Below are 16,518 nucleotides of genomic sequence, written 5' to 3' on the forward strand. Positions count from 1 at the left end.
GGACCAGTCCATTGACCGACCCGGTATCTCCAACTGGGTGTGTGTGTGTGTGCGTGAGCTAAAGTCATTGGGAATTAGGAAGTGACAGTAAAAGACGTCAACGTTTTTGGCATAAATTAGATTTCTATTTTTCCGCTTGATTTTACATAGAAAAGATTATATAAATGATATCTTACGTCTGCTATTTACACTTAGCATTAGCATCGCTTACGGCTATGAATAAATATAATTCGTATATCTGCATATATATCGATTCTGAATCGCTGTCTTATCCTCCATTTATTTTTAATACATTTCTTAAATCTAGACATTTGTATATATCATTATATATATTTACAGAGCGTTGGCTCACTACCGAAAGGGAGGCATGTTTAATGTTAATGTTTGTTTAACATGTTTTTTTGGGTGAGGAGAATCCACCCCCAGGTGCAGGGGTTGGATTCCGTGCCACCGTAATTAGGGCGAGGAATTGGTTCTGGTCGTGGACTCTGCCAAAGCGCCAACGAACGAACGGGTAACGTAAATGAATAACTAAAACAAGGTCTTTAAAAATTAATTAGAGCTACGATCTACGAGGGGCTGGGACGACTCCTTCACTTGCTTTTGGTGGCCGGTGGCAAGGAGGCGGCGGAGACTGTTGCTCCGTTGTTGCCGGTGGCCGCTGTCTGCTGGCGTGCATTCGCTCCACTGCTGCTGTTTCCCTTGGTCTGGGGTGCCGTGGCCGCTGCCGTGAGTTTTCCAGCTGGGAGGGGTGATGTTTTCGGGCTGGCTGCCGGCGGAGTGGCTCCTGGACTGGGCAACGTGACCGTGGGCAGCATGGGCTTAAGCTCTCCTTCTGCCGGACCACCTCCTCCGGCCACTGCTGCAGTCTTCAGCTTTTGCAGGTAATCGTTGAAAACCTCGTTTCCGGCGCGCTGCATTCGCGACAACTGCTCCATGAAATATGCCTGCTGGTAGTTGTACATCGCTGGCGTCATGTGACCCATTTGGGCCAAGTTGTACATCATATTCGACTGGTTAGCAGCGGCCGCCTGGGCAGCCTGCGCCGCTTGCGCGGCATGCACCCGCCTCAGGTTCTCCTTGAGGAAGTTGCTCAGGTCCAATTGCCCCGAGGCGACTGCCGCAGCACTGGCGCTGGACGCGATGCTTAGTGGAGCATTTTGGCTATGCATGACGGGATGGGGCATCATTTTGCCGACTGCCGGCAAGGATGATGGCGGTGGCGTCGGATTCTTGGATACCTTCTTGACCTGCTGTTGATTCTTCTGGGGTGGACTGGTTTTCTGTTGAGCCGGCTGCTGCTGTCCACCATTGACCAGCTTTTGTTGGCCAGCCTGATGGGCAGTGGCTCCGGCATTGGGTGACTTCTTGCTGGGCGGCACCTTCTTGCCAGTGGCTGGATTTTGGAGTGGGTTGAAACCAACGAAGGGCGACAGTGTAGGCAGCTTGGGAGCCAACTCAGGCATGCCATTCTGGCGAGGCAGAATGGGTCGGAACTTCTTGGCCGCTGGATCGCCATTCTGAGCGCCCCCAGCCGAATTTGCCACTCCTGCAGCTCCTCCCTTGGGCGATTTGTTTTCACTGGCAGTTGGTGAATGACTGCCCATCTGGGCGGCGGTTCGCTTCTCCGGGCTGGGTGTCTTCTTATCCGCCTGCGTTGGTGTGAGCACTGGCTTTAAAGGCGTTACCTTTGTGGCATTGGCAGGTGGTGATGTTTTTGGTGGCGTGATCACACGCGGAGCACTTGAAGGCGGAGGTGTGGCCACTTTGGGTAACTGTGGCGGCGTCATACGCGACACCAAATGCTGCGGCGAAGGAATAGCTTTGGATGGTGGCGGCGGGGGCAACTTTGCGGCTAGATGTCCTGGAACGGTAGCAGGTGGTGACTGTCGTTTCTGAGCCTCCTTGGCAGCCTGCACCTGATCCTGCGGCTGATCGGGCAGCTTAACAATCTCAATGTAATTGTTGACCGGACTTTTGTGTTTAGGATGCTGGCCGTTATTGGGTGAAGAAGAATCTCCATTATCCCGAGAGATGGTGATCGATAGCGAGGAGGGAATATTGATGTTGCACGAGTTGAGCAGAGACTTGACCTTCACCTGCTGCTTTTCGGGCGCGTCTTCATTGGGCATATAGATATTGTTATTCACCATGCCATTGCCTCCACTTTGAGAAGCTGAAGAGGAACCTCCTCCTTGAGCTGGATTGGTATTTTGATCCGACTTGGTGGGCGGTGACGGGAACAATCCACCAATAGATCCACCATTTCCGCCTCCCAACATATTCTGCAGGTAGCTGCCAGAGCCTCCGTTACCACTTCCAGAATTTGGAGTTGGTTTCGGTGTATACTTATAGGTGGGCATTGTTGGAATATTGTAGCTGGGCACATACTGCGGCGAACTGGGCGAGTATATCGGCGAGTTTGGCGTGTACATGGGAGTGCGGCAGCCAGGAGGCGCCTCCTTGCCCTTGCACTTACTGGAATTGAACAGCGCCAGATTCAGATAATTGTTCGAACTGTTACCCTTATTGGGCGGCGCTGACATCGGCAAATTGCCCGCCTGCTTTCCAACGTTTTTGCTACTCTGAGATGATGGGGTGGTTGCAGGTAAGGCCGGGGGTCCCATCTTAGTGTCTCCCTTGGGTCCGTACAGATGTGGCTTTTGGGCAGAGTTACTGTTGTTCTCCACTGATCCTCCACCAATCGACTTGATTTCGGTACCAGCATCTTTGAGCAATCGATTGACATCGTTTGGAATATTGGCAAAGGGATTTGGCCGCAAAGCTTTGGGTAAAATGGGCTGATAGCGTTTTGCGATGGGTGTTCGATTACCAGGAGCTGACATCTGCACACCGGCATGATGATGTATCGGCGATGGAGGCGGCGCAAACTGGGCGGAGGGCTGGAGTTTCCGGGGAGCCAACATTGGCGGCTTTGCCGGCGGTGGCATCAGCGGTTTTTCTATCTTTGGAGATGCAGTGCCTGGAGAATTGCCATTGGTGGCGGGCAGGCGTATCTTAAAGTCCACCGTTGGAAGGGGCGGCGATAGTTTTTGCTTCTTGGACACCGCCTTAACTGGTTCTTTGCTCTTTCTCTTCGAAGATGCAATGGATTTGGGAGGCATACAGCTGGGCGGCTTCATAAGAATACTGTCGTCCATGTTGTTACCCTTCGATTTGGGTGAAGCGGACTGTTGCACTGAAGGCGAAGGCGGTGTGATGGCTCTGTTGTTTAACGTCCTTTCAGGTGATTCAACTTTAACCTTGATGGGTTTCAGAGCAAACGACTTGAGGAATTCCGACTTCGGATCTTCCGAGAAACCTCCGCTGGTTACTCTTGGACTAAGTGTGCTCACCCCACTTGGACTCATGATGCGCTCCGTGCGAATGGTCAAAGGAGGAACCGTCAGCGGGCTGGGACTCTTACGCTTGCGCTCTCCACTTGAAGAGGAACTGGAGCTGCTCGACGATTTGGGACTTCCGTCCTTGTCCTTCTTCTTCGACCGTGACTCCTTCTCGGGCTTAAGTGGTTTAACAATCTCTCTGCGCTCGGGATCGGACATATCGATAATGGTGACACTGTTCTGCTTGGACAGATCGATCTTCAACTTGATATTGGGCTCCGAGGGTGACGAAATGGGAGTGGAGGGCGAACTCTTCGATTTGGAGCTCAGCTGTGGAGAGTGACTCTTTTCACGCTTGTCCAGCATATTTCGGTTGATCACCAGCTTGAGTGTCTCTGTCGGGGATGTGGTTGCCACATCTTTGATCACATCTTTTACGATTTCCCTATTGCTCTCCTGTTCCTCCAATTTAATGGAAGCTTCGGCTTTTTGGTCCTCGGGCAGGGACACAGGTTCTACCTTCGAAGACGCAGCTTCAACTGCCAGCTGTTGCTCTTGACTCTCCCTCTCCTGCTTCTCCAGTGTCAGTGGCAGCACTCGACGAGGAGCCGGCTTCACCAGCGGCTGGGGCGACTCATAAACACGGTAGTAAAACCGCATGGGTGCATCCCGTTTCCACGTGTAGATGTAGGCGATGTCCATTAGCGTGTAGTAGTCGAGCAGAACGATTGTCTTGACCTTGTACATAATGTCGATACTAAAACGCTGGGCATCAATCTCAAATTTGTCGTAGACGAACTTCTTCAAGTGACTCACACGGCACATGGCCGGACATTGAAGGTACCGCGGACGCAGTGTGTCCACCAACTCAGACTCGGAATCGTTTGTCAGTTCCCTAGGGAAGAAAACAAAGGAAAGAAAGAGCCTAAGATTAATATAGTGCAAAGGAATGGTCACAGGTTTAGTTAGCTTATACAGGGGTTAGTTTTCAAACATTTAAAGTATGTTTTATAACCATATGGTACATACCCCAATTCGGCGTACTCTAGCGACAGCGACATATCATCCGAGGGACTGAAGATCAGATGCTCCGTATCATCGCCTCGCTGCTCGGGCGTGGCCAAAGCTGCCTCCTCGGGACGATCCTTGTAGAAGGCCCTTTTGCGCATCAGTTCCCGCTCGTAAAGGCCCGGCACGAGCTTGTACACTATCGCCTGGAGCGTGGTGTCCGATCTGGAAAGGAAGAAGACGAGCAACGGATGGATTAGGTTTAGGTACATATATATATAACTAAGGGTTTGGGTTTGGGTTGGGGGTAACTGTAACTGCGTGCATGCCCAGTGAAATGGAACGCAGACAAAGGCGAGCGGGAAATGGGAAAAGTCACCGTGGATGAGGACACACAGAAGCCAAAGAGTCGGGGACAGGACTTGCAACTTCCTTGGCGCGGAAATGAGGCACACAAAGCGCACGAGTGAAAGAGACGGGAACAGAGCAGTCTGTACAAATTAGGCGGCAGATGCAATTTTCTATTGCTTCAATGGCACGCAACAAACACAAAAAGCGGACAAAAAATAAGGGAAGTGAAGGGACGGGACGGTGCTATGTATTCCTTGGCATGCGCTGGTGACGACGGTAGATGGTCGACGTAGTGATAGTGGTGGTGCTGTGGTGGTGGTTTCCCCCAGATACTCACACACACACACACACAGCAGCGAACTGAGACAGGAACCGAGCAACTCTGGCCCTAAGACGTCTTTAAAAACATCTACGGCCCCGGGCAGCCAGGCGCTCACTTCAATCATTTCAACCAAAATAACGCAAGACGCAGACCGAAAAAGGTCTTGAATAGAACCGAGGAAGATGAAAGAATATAGTGAATATAGGGAGGGGGGATGGGGTAAAGACCAAAGCATCGGAGACTCGGGATCTGAAAATGGCACGACGGCGGCTCCCATTTACATAACCCGGGGCCATAAATTTATCGATCATTGCCGAGTGTGCCAAGGGGTTATCACTAATCGATCCGATCTATTCAGGAGTATCCTTTCACAACCATATTAATATTACCCACCAAATGAGAGATGAGCGATAAGGAGGGCAACCCATGTAATTCAAGTAATTATCTAGTTATGGGGAGCAGTACTAGTTATTTAGATACATATATACGAACTAGTATTGTTATTTTGTAAGGAATGATGATTATTTTCGATAACGATAATTTAATGTTTTACATAGAATTATACGCCTTAAGATAATATTATTAATAATATTATTATAATAATATTTATAGTAAAGAACATTCGTGTGTTATAACTGCGAGCACAATGAAGTAATAAAGAACTTTAGAACTATTGTCTCAAAGCAATTATAGCATAAGCCGCATAAAACACGTTTACCGTTTATTGTTCGAAAATACGTTATATAACAATCCGATCATTCTAAGTAGACTTTTGCTCGCTTTCTACTTAGCTGCCACTTTTGGACGCCAGTTGCAAGGAAAGAAGGAACTCTCTTTCTCTGGGTAAAAAAAAAAGAAGAAAAAGGAATCCAACAGAAGCCAGACTGTTTGGCATTCGCTCCTTCTCCCTCGCGCGCCTGTCACTCAATTGTTGTTGTTGTAGCTGCTATTATCATGGTAGTTCCTGGTTTCTTGGCCCTTTTGTTGTTGTCAGCTGCTGCCAGTCGTCGTCGCTTTTTGGCCGACGGCAAATTCGAGCCATCGCCAGGCAAGACACGCCCGTTAATTATCTCGGCCGCACTTGGATTTGTTTTCATTCGGTTTTCTTGGAACTGCGTGTCGCTGCAGTTTCGTGCTCTCTTCCCTTCTCTTCTCCTGGCTTTTTTGCAGGGTATTTATCAATTGATTTGGGGGGAGCCATAAAGCAATAAGAACATGGCCGGTCGGTCCCTGACACACATACAAAAGAGCTGTAGCTGTTGAAACTTTCAGAGTTCCCGAGTTCAGTTTAGTGGACTTCATTTCATTTCTTTTCATTTCATTTTGTTTTTCTTTTATTTAGTTCTAAAGTTAGTTCTTTTTTTTTTGGCAGCGCTTTTATTTTGTGTTTACCTTTGTAAAGACAAACTGAGCCCCGTTTTCTTTTGTGATCCCGCTGCTGTGCCCTCATCTTCTCCTTCTCCCGCCTTCGCCTGGCCTGTTCCCTCGACTCCCCTGACTCCCCTTCATTCGGCGGGTTAAACAATAAACTTTTGCAATAAATTTAATTGGAGACTCGAGACTTCCACTACAATACTACTAAAAATTCATGGAAAACATGGCCAGCGGCGTACAAAGGGCACTTGTTTGTGGATCCACCAAAATACCCGCTATATCTTCACAACTATATCTACACGGTGAGAAAAAAAAGAGAGAAAGATCTCCTCAAAAGGCCAACCAGGTAAACGCGATCCCCACCAAATCGAACTGCGTGGATTCTTATAATTCTCGGTATGAGATTGTTATCTAACTTCTATTTAAAGAGCTCCAAACAATAAAATGCAAAGGAGATACAATACAAAGCAATTTGAATGCAACATTTTTTTAATGAAATAAAAAGTATTTTAATTTTAAGCTGACTAATAAATAATAACCAATTAAATAAGTTTCAGTACAAATTATTGATTTAATCGATTTCGTTCACAATCTTTAGTTTTGCGAAAGTTGTTTCTCAACTTTATGTTGGGTTATTATGCAAGTTCGACGCTATGTATATACATAAATGGCTTATTATTTTATCGCCGTGTAACCGGCTCCAATCCATAGCTCACCACTTCACACCATTTGGCCAGCAATGGCAGCGGTGGCAGCAGCAGCCCAAAAAGGTTCGTTCATTCATTCATTCACCTGCTCTTCATTTACTCAGACCTCTTCTGCCCACGATAACGCCGCTCTTTGAATTTGTATTCATTATCTCTTTGTGTGTGCCAGCGATTACAACGTGCCACTTGAACTGTGGATGGGGGGGCAGAGCAGGTGGGCAGGCGGGGGATGCAAGGGGAGCGCCAGCGGGTGGTTTTCTATACAGACTCCCATTAAAGTTGTTGGTTGGGGAGGGGAGGCGGCTTAAATAGATATACTATTCGCTGGTTCAGCTCCTCGGCTCGGAACATGAAACGTGTTTTTCATTACGCCCAGCGAAATGGAATGGAATGAATTGAAACGTGCCAGACGAGACAGTTGGAGATTCCCGAAAATGCTTGGGCTGCGTCAAATAAAGTTAACCACAGGCGAAAACTTTACGGCAAAAAGGTGGAAAAGAAAAGGAGAGCGCACAGGCAGGCATTTTCTTGGCCCAATCTCGCAGGCAGCACAGCACACTTAGGCCAAAGGTTTTTGATCAAGTTTATCCCCTCCCACTCCCCCACTCGCAATTTGGCAGAGGAAAAACCACTGATACCGTCACCGCTCACCCACCGAAAATGCCAAAAGTTGTGCGGTCCAAGAAGAAACATTTAAGAAGAAACTACTCCGGTCCAGGAGTTCGTCGCTTCCCCCTGGGGAAAATCAATCTCGCAGCTATAAGCTACATGGCCCGTAACCGTGCTTGTGGGCGGGAAAGTTGACGGAAAAGCGGTAAAATGAAAGGAGCTAATCTTGTACTGATTTTCTGATTATATTAGTCAGCTGACAGCATCTCCTCGCACACAATGCGTTTGCAGAGACACCTTCTATAGAATAAAGATGTCATTCACAATTGGCCCTTTGACACCGCACAAAAGTGGGATTAAGTGGAGTTTAGGACCAGGCTAATTCTTCTTTTATTTGCCAAGGAAGTGAAATCATGTCGAAATCTACCTGCGTACTAACTGAAGTGGAGTACCTCCACGTTTAATTTATCACCATTTTTCTGTTAACTGGTTATGAAACAAGTTATAAAGCAGGCAAACTGATTAATGAACGCAGCATAAACCCATTTCGTCCTTTGACATCTTTGCAACGCATAAAATATTGAGCAGACACATTTCGCTAAGAACCTGAATAATTTACTTATCCCTCTTTTATCAGCCATCGCCGCTGTTCCCATTAAAGATCCATCTGGGCTTGTCAGAAAGGCTGGCTGGTTGGCAGCAGCTACCACTTACTTTCAGCCAGACAGCGACGAATCGCAATCTCAAGCACCTTTGCAGCGCCCCCCCTGCAGCCCACGACCTTGCATTATGTATCTATCATCTAATCGCCTGTTGTCAAAGACAGACGATTGCGTTGAGCATCCATTCAGATACAGATACATAGCTACAGCTACTAGAGATATATTTTTGTAAAGAGCCCTCTCGCATACTCACTTGATGTTCGGCTTGGCGTTGTTGATGACCATCTCGCAGCGCGGGCAGAATCGCTCCTTTCGCAGGTGATTAATGAGGCAACTGTGGCAGACTGAAAAGAGTGCGCAAAAGACGAGTATAAATTAGAGGGCTTTGGTATGCGAAATAGGCAAATAACGATGCACACGGCATTCGAAATAAGTAAACTCAACAGATTTCGATGATTCGATTGATGTAAAACCATTCCTGTTATCCAACCAAGCCAGGCAACCACCCCGCATAAAATGGAACGGAAACGCAATCAAACCCAACAGAAGGGCAAAAAAAAAACACACAAACTGGCGAAAGACTAAGGACGAAGGACGAAGGACGAAGCACCAGGCAAGGGGCAGAGCATTAAACATGGAAATACAACCTTCAAGGCAAAGTGAGTGCCGTGCTGCAAAAAAGTTGTTTTGACTTTAATGTCAATGGCAGTGTCTGTCTCTTCCTCCGTGTCTGCGTAGCTCCATCTCCATCTCCACGCCACATCCACGGCCAGTTCTCCCCAGTTTTCCCCAGTTTCCTCCTGGATATATCCTGCCCGCTACAACTGTCACCCAGCAGCAGACCATGGCGATTCCCAGTGGGTGGGGTTCTGCATGAAGCAGGAGGCGAAGGATAGGATAGTCCACTGGGGGTCGCAGCACCGTCAGTCAGTCCAAGCTGGCCCGCCGCCTGTTACGCTTGTCCGTCAGTTTTGGTCCAATGCCGAAATAATAATAATGAAAAAAACACGCACACACCCAGCGAAATACAAGGAAAAATTCGCACTGAGCAGAAAAAAAAATATAAAGCAGGCGGTTTAGTGGGGCGTCAGTTGGGCGCTTTTGGGGCGGTGGCGTGTGCAAGCTAGCAAAAGGAACAAAAAATGGTTTTACTGCCCGCCAAATGGCCTCGAATGGGGAGAGCAACAGCAGCCAGCTTTCTGCAAGAGTTGCAGCAGCATCGGTGCACTGAGCGAAATAACTAGGCCCTACCAAAATCAACTTAATGAAACTTTGTCTCGCTAAAAACTCAACCAAACTAAACTTGGGTAGAATAACAGCAAGTATCTGAATAATAAGTATAATAATATATAAAATACATATTTTAAAGACTTATATTATTTATACACTGTACCAAAAACTCTACTAACTGAGCACTTCCAACTATACATCTTTGTAATTATATCTTAATTTCTTCTACTAACATAATAGTTTACATTCTTATATACCCAAACAAAATCTACAATTTAAGCTAGCTTTTTGTTTACAAATTTCTCGCAGTGCACCCTGCACAGGCAGCTGTTGCTACTACAGTCCGGTTTTCGGTTTGGTTTGGTTTGGTTTGCTCTGCTTGCTCTGCGTTGCCTTTGCTTTTGGTTTCGGCGTTGGTTTGCTTTTGCTTTGGCCTGGGTCCCAGTGCCCAGGTCCGGTCAGCAGTAAACAGTCCACCGACTGTCCACTCTGTCCAGTGTCCACTGTCCACTGCCCACCGTCCAGCGTCCGGCGTCCCCACTTCGCATCGGTTTGTTTTGGTTCGGTTCGTTTGACAGTTAGATGGGACTCCCGGGTGCTCTACATACGTAAGCATGTATATCTGTGCGTCCCTGCCGGCCAACAGATTTAAATGAGCCTGACCAAATGTATCCAGTGTCCATTATCAACACATTGGTTGCCAGATTTACGGACGGCCAACGAAGTTTGGCAAGCAAAAAAAAAAAAAAAAGAAGCGGCTGAATGGAAAATTAACCTTACGCTGCAAAAGGGGGAACTTTTAATATCTGAACGGAATGGAGAACCGAACGGCTGTTGATGAATGGCCGCATTCGCTAGTTTTATGGCGTTTAGTCCCCCGCCTGAATGCTAATGTTGTGTTAATATCTGTGTCGTTGATAACGCATCCGGGGTTTTTAGCAGCGCTGCCAGGGACAGGATCATCTCTTGGCCGCCACCTCGAACAGTTTCTCAATCAATCGAGCTAAGTACTTTCGAGGCCGGGACCATTAATGTGCCCACAAACTTATCGCCCGGCAACATCTGCGTGTCGTCTGTGTTCCTGCTCCGAACCGCCCAACCCTCGTACTACTACTCCTCCTCCTGCTGCCACACCATGCAGCTCCTGCTCCTCGCCCTGGCGAAATTCTCCGCCCCTCGAAGCAAACATAACTCATCGCGTCTAGGCAATTTTGCAGAACATCTAGACATTTGAGTATGGGTATTGGAAATGGAATTTGGCGGGGATGGTGGGTGCCCTTAGTCGGCAGTTGGCATAATAATTAAGCCACAGCGATTACTAGCTGCAACTTTTCCCAATCCCTGGACATTGCCCGACGGTTTTATGGGATAAAATCTAAATACCCCAAATTCTAATTACTCTGAGCTACAAATATACCGAACCTAATCGCATTAGATATTCGTGTAGCTCTCGTTTTTAATATCTTGATGAAAAAAGTTTGTATCTGAATTTATGTAAACTTGTTGGGGAACTTTTAAATTGTTCTTTCAACGGAAAGTAATTATTTCCCTTTAGATGGTAACCACTTAAAGTGAATCCAAACGAATTTAACCATTTAGGAATTTCTTCTTTTAACTTACTCCCACATTGATTAATTTGTAATGGTTTTCAGCAACCAGAATCGGACAAGTTTTCAAAAGGCTCTTAAAGTTTCCGTTTGAAACTGCTCAAGTGTAAGGAATTCCCAGGCCAAGAATAGCGCATTCATTCATTCCATTAACAGGGTAGTTTGAATTAGAACCATTAGAAGTTCACAAAAAAATCTGTATCTGTATCTCCTGGCCACTCAAAGGTTATTGACTTGTGCAAGTCCGCATCGCAAATAGAATACAATTTGATGAAGTTCATCGGCGGAAGGATACTTACAGGAGTGCAGACACTCGACGATGGTGGTGGCATTGATCAGATATCCCTGGCACAGGTGACAGATGATGTGCGGATTGACGGCCGTTAGAAGGACGGGGCGTGGCCTTGAAGTTGTGGCCAAATCGGAAGTCGTTGTCGCCGTTGAAGACGCAGCTGCCGCCGCCGCCACCGCTCCCGTTGGGTCCTCCTCCGACTTCTCCTCGTCGGCGGAGGCGCCACCATTGCTGCTGGCGTCCTCTGAAGTGGCTCTCCTTGTCGTCGACCACGAGGACAATGATGAGGAGGAGGATGACGAGGAGGAGGATGACGAGGAGGAGGATGACGATGAGGAGGAGGCCTCAATGGATTCGACAGCCGGAGGCGTGGATTCCTTCTTTATGCCGTTTTCTAATATTGTTTTTGCTGCTTTGCCGGTGGCAAGTGTTGCTGCTGTTGTTGTTGCTGGTTCTGCTAACGCTTCATTCGCAGTAGTTGCTAATGTGTTTTCACTTTTTACTTTAATGCTGCAGGCAGCAAAAAGTTGCTGCTTTAGTTGCTGTTGCTTTTGCATTTTATCAGCATTAGTTGGTACCTCTGCTGTTGTTGGTGTTGTTGCTGTTGTTTTCTGAGACTGAGACAAAGCCAGCTTTTTGCTCGAATTGTTGCCACTGCTATTTGCATTGCTGACAACGCTTTTGGCCGCCTTACTCGTTGCCGTTGCCGTTGTCGTTGTTGTTTTCGCCAACGTTGACAACTGCGACTTTTGTTGTGTGTGAGCCATTGTTGTTGTTGCTGTTGCTTCTGGTGTTGCTTCTGCTGTTTGCTTTGTTGTTGCTGCTGCCGGCTGTATTGCTTTCGATTCTGGCGTCATCATAGTAATAATACACTCTCGCGGCTAAAAATTCGCTTTTGTTTTTCGCACAAGCGTCAATCTGCAAAATAGATAATGCCAAAAGTTGAAATTAAATGCGAATAAAGGAGCGCATGGAAATGTGAAATGGAAAATGAAAATCGACTTGAGAAGAGAGCGTGCTGAAGATTATAAATAAATCAGCCGCTGAGCCGCAGAAAGCAATAAGCTGAAGCTATATCGGTATAGCCTCGTTGGTGCGCGAAGAAGCTTAAAGCTCCACTCGCCCCTCGCTGTTTACGAAAGAATAATGGAGGCAAGGGAAATATACATTTTCTGGGAAAACTGGTCGAGTTAATGAACTCGGTGGGATCGTATTTTTCCTCGCTGCAATCTTCTCTTTTGCATCATTCTTCGTGAATCAGCTTTAATATAGTTGAAATAGTGATAAAGTTTCTACAGTGATCGTCATAAGAGATCTATTCAGAAAATATAAATGATCAAGCATAAGAAATTATGAACTAACTTAGAAAACAAATATGTTGTGGTATGAACACCGGAACTTAAAGATCATTTAACTTTTGGAGTTTTTAGTGAATGTGCTTTGACTTTAAATTGTTAGAGAACGCTTTAGCCCAAAGAAATCAAAATGCATTTAACTCAAACATGATGTACCGAATTAAAGCTTGTGGGACTTGAGCCGTAGACAGAAAGGAGTCGCAATCTGGCAGCTATTATTTGCAATCAGTCGATGGATGTGGGGGCCCTCGATAATGGATGTTGTAGTTGCCATGGGAATGCCTACGTCGAATATATTGAAATGCACAGCACTCGGGGGAGCTAAAGAGGGGGGAACAGAGTTGCACAGGGGTGCTTTGTTTTATTACGGATGAAAGGGTGGAGGGGGGAGAGTGAAGAGTGCCGAGTGGAGTTTTAACCAGATGCCAAGTACATCGAAAGTGGGGGGCGGAGCTGTGGGGGCGTCGAACAAAATGTGTATTTCAAACAACTTCAAGTTGTTTTTGCATCAACGCGCCAGTAAAAAGTCAAGGTACATACGGTAAACTTTTCGGAAAAACTTTTCCAACTCCAGGGGGCACACAGAATATGGAAAATTATATTTGTGTACAGAAAATATGGCAATGGAATATGAATGACTGTATATGCGAGAGGGCGCAAAGAAATTGCCAGCAGGCCTCTTTAAATCCTTTTTACATCACTTTTAAGTGCTGTGCGAAAAGAGGAACCCTTCTGTTGGCCCCTTCCCTTCTTATTTTACCGAACCCATTCCATGGCCGTGTTTAAAGTCTCAGGGATTCTCGCGCGCGCAAAAAATGTGAGTGAGTACCAACATGAAAAGGATAATAAAAAAAAGCAGCGGAATTTCTCATTTGTGTGTGGTGTGCGTGTGCTTATGTGCTCGCGTATGTTTGTGTGTGTGGGTAGGGATGCGAAGGGATGTTGAAAGAAGGGAAACGCGAGACTGTGACAGTGAACAGAAAAAACAACAAGCCAGCGAAAATTCGGAGAATGCAGAACCGAGACTGCGGCTTTATCTCCTCTTTCACAAGCACGCACACACACACACTCTCGCATATTACTTTCATTCAAAGAAACAAGTACATAAGCATAAAACAAAAAACGTTGCTAAATGAAAAAGCAGTAAAAAAAAATCAGTCACACACGCTCATATTCTCATGTTCCCCTTTTTCATTTGCCGTGTGTCCAATCGAAATTCTCACTTGCTGGGACAAAAGGAGAAAGAGAGAGAGGGGGTCGTAAAGAGAAAACAGAAAGAGGAGCTGTGGTTGGGGGGGAGGGGGATGAGCGCAACAGCTGCCGGTCGAGAGCAATGTTGATTAACGCCAAGCATGTACCTTTGTATCCAATCTTTAATCCACTAATAATCCAGCCAGTTAATTGGCATCGCGGTGGTCGCCTTGTATACATAAATAATCCAATGGCAAGAGGAATAATCCAAGTAAATAATCCACACTTGAGTTTTGAGTCAGCGTTTCTGCTTCCCCTTCTTCACTATGCTCCACTTCACTTTTATTTTATTTTATTTTCTTTCTACTTCTTCACTTCGCCTGCACATTCAAACCACACCAACACGCGCTGGCACTTTCGGCTGCTCTGCTTTCGCGGGCACCTTTATTGTGTATTATGCTTTGCTCTATGTTTTCTGCCCACACGCACACACACAAACGCGCGCGACGTACATAAGCCAGCAGACGTAGTTGTAGTTGTGCTTGTTGTCGCTGCTACGGCATTTGTCACACAAAGGAAATTGGCTTCAGATTGCTTTTTTATTATTATTATTATTTTGTAACTGAAGCTTTGAGCTCTGGTTGTAATATAAACACATGTTTCTTGTTTCGTTATTTACAGTGGTCGCTTCACTCTGTTTGGATAGCGATAAAGCAGGAGTATCGAAACAACCGACCGTACACGTCCGTTCGCCTTGAGAGTTTTTATTCGACTAACGACCACGCTGCCTTTCGTTTATGTACTGCTGCGTTGCCCGCTATTTACTCTCTCTCGCATACACACACTTATATACCACGCCAAAGACAGGTAGCCAACTGCTCTGGGCGAGTATCTTTGTTTTCTTTTTCGTCGCTCGCACACGGATCGTCTGTCTCGCTCCCGCCGGCCTCTCACTGGACAACTTGACAGCTATCTCTCTCGCACGCGAACTCGGCTCTTTTGTTGTTCTCGTTGCGGGGCGTCGTCGCTCTCGCTCGGTCTCTCTCGTTCGATCTGTAATCTTTCCGCACAGCGTCGGCGAACCGCTCTCGTTGAATGTTGGTGTTGCACTGAAGCACACGCTCTTCGCTGACTCTGTTTTTCGGTCGCCACATCGTCGGTTGCTGCCGCTGCCTGCGTCGACGCCGACATCGACGTCGTCGTTTGGCTCTTTTCTTTTGCTTTGCCAGCCGTTTCTTTGTTCGTTTCTGTATATACAAGCGGAAAATGTAAGAGGGAGGGGGATAGAGAACAAAGGGCTGCACATAAATGGCAGAGGTTTTATAACTCTTATCCATCTGCAAACACTTCGGAATACATAAGACCATGTGCAATCAAGGTAGAATGAGTGCCTATGTAATCGCAACTTGCAATTTCCGTCAGCAGAAATCGCATATTTGCACGTAGGCGTACGTCTATATCTGCACCCCTCTCGCTCTCACGCTTTTTAATGCCTCCAAATTGGAAATGCTTTTTGCTTCTTTTCCCTTCGCCTTTTCCTTTTTGCCCCCCACAGAAGTGGCAGCAACAGCAACAACCACAATGGGAGCGCGAAAGAGCTCTCCAATCAGTGGCAACCAACAACAATAAAAGCAGCAACTTCGTTTCCGTCTTGGCGAATTAACCGTTAGACTGCTCTACGTAACGTAACAATGCAGATCTAACGGATAATTTGCGAGCGAAGGAACCGTACCATGACGATACTTTCCATGCAAATTTACACTATTATTATCATTGCCGTGGGAGTAAAGAGTTTATTCTGCTTATTTTTTTTTAATAATGATCCTATCCTCTAAATAGTAGCGTACTCAGCCAATATTATACTGAAATCTTCGAAGCTCGCAGATTAAAAAGTCAATAGGGTTTTTCTTTCAGATTTATTGCAGGAAAACTTGCTTTTAAAAGGCAACTATTTTTTGATAATTTTCCATTCTATTATAATACTTTTATTGATTGTTTTGGCCACAGTAAAATTTTAGATGTAAGCCGATTTTAAATTAATATTTTATTCTGTTTCACACAAAGCCAATTTTCAGTTATTTATCTCTAACTCAACCACTGTTTATACTAGTTATAAAACTAACAAATGTTTTTAACAGTTTCATACCAAACAAATCAAAAAAGATCGATTTTTATTCTTATAGAAGAAATAAAGTAGTAATCTTAGAATATATTTAAAGTGTAAAGCCACAAATAGCTATTTATAGTTTGATAAGTAAGTTAACAACCCTACAAGCCAAACAACTACAGTTATCATTGAAAATGAAACATTTAAAAGTAACTATGTATATTTTGGGTGATTTCAACCACCGAGACAGTTTAAATTTAAACCATCAATTAAATGGACATGTATTTGTACATATGTATGTACATATGGATATATATAAGACATATAGATAATAAAAAAAAGTAAATAAAGAATTGGTT

At 45.8% G+C, this 16,518-nt stretch overlaps 1 protein-coding gene across 1 annotated transcript; it reads right to left on the minus strand.

The window, feature by feature from the left end:
• Positions 1 to 103: 103 nt before the first annotated feature.
• On the minus strand, positions 104 to 15,147 carry LOC6608930 (polycomb group protein Psc). The gene is made up of 5 exons (XM_032715388.1): positions 14,220 to 15,147; positions 11,514 to 12,424; positions 8,631 to 8,721; positions 4,374 to 4,577; positions 104 to 4,239 (listed from the first exon to the last, which is right to left on the minus strand). Exons 2-5 carry the CDS (start codon positions 12,364 to 12,366, stop codon positions 594 to 596), a joined length of 4,794 nt encoding a protein of 1,597 aa, XP_032571279.1. The 5' UTR covers positions 12,367 to 12,424; positions 14,220 to 15,147; the 3' UTR covers positions 104 to 593.
• Between the last annotated feature and the right edge of the window lie 1,371 nt (positions 15,148 to 16,518).

The sequence above is a fragment of the Drosophila sechellia genome, chromosome 2R (genome assembly GCF_004382195.2).
Source record: "Drosophila sechellia strain sech25 chromosome 2R, ASM438219v1, whole genome shotgun sequence".
Classification (NCBI taxonomy): domain Eukaryota; kingdom Metazoa; phylum Arthropoda; class Insecta; order Diptera; family Drosophilidae; genus Drosophila; species Drosophila sechellia.

What these genes read in the sequence shown, in the direction of transcription:
- LOC6608930 (XM_032715388.1), bottom strand. Translation starts at nt 12,366, where the DNA reads ATGATGACGCCAGAATCGAAAGCAATACAGCCGGCAGCAGCAACAACA. An exon ending in AACGCCAAGCCGAACATCAA is followed by an intron (nt 4,578 to 8,630) that starts GTGAGTATGCGA and finishes CTTCCTTTCCAG; the next exon opens with ATCGGACACCACGCTCCAGG. An exon ending in CTAGAGTACGCCGAATTGGG is followed by an intron (nt 4,240 to 4,373) that starts GTATGTACCATA and finishes TTTCTTCCCTAG; the next exon opens with GGAACTGACAAACGATTCCG.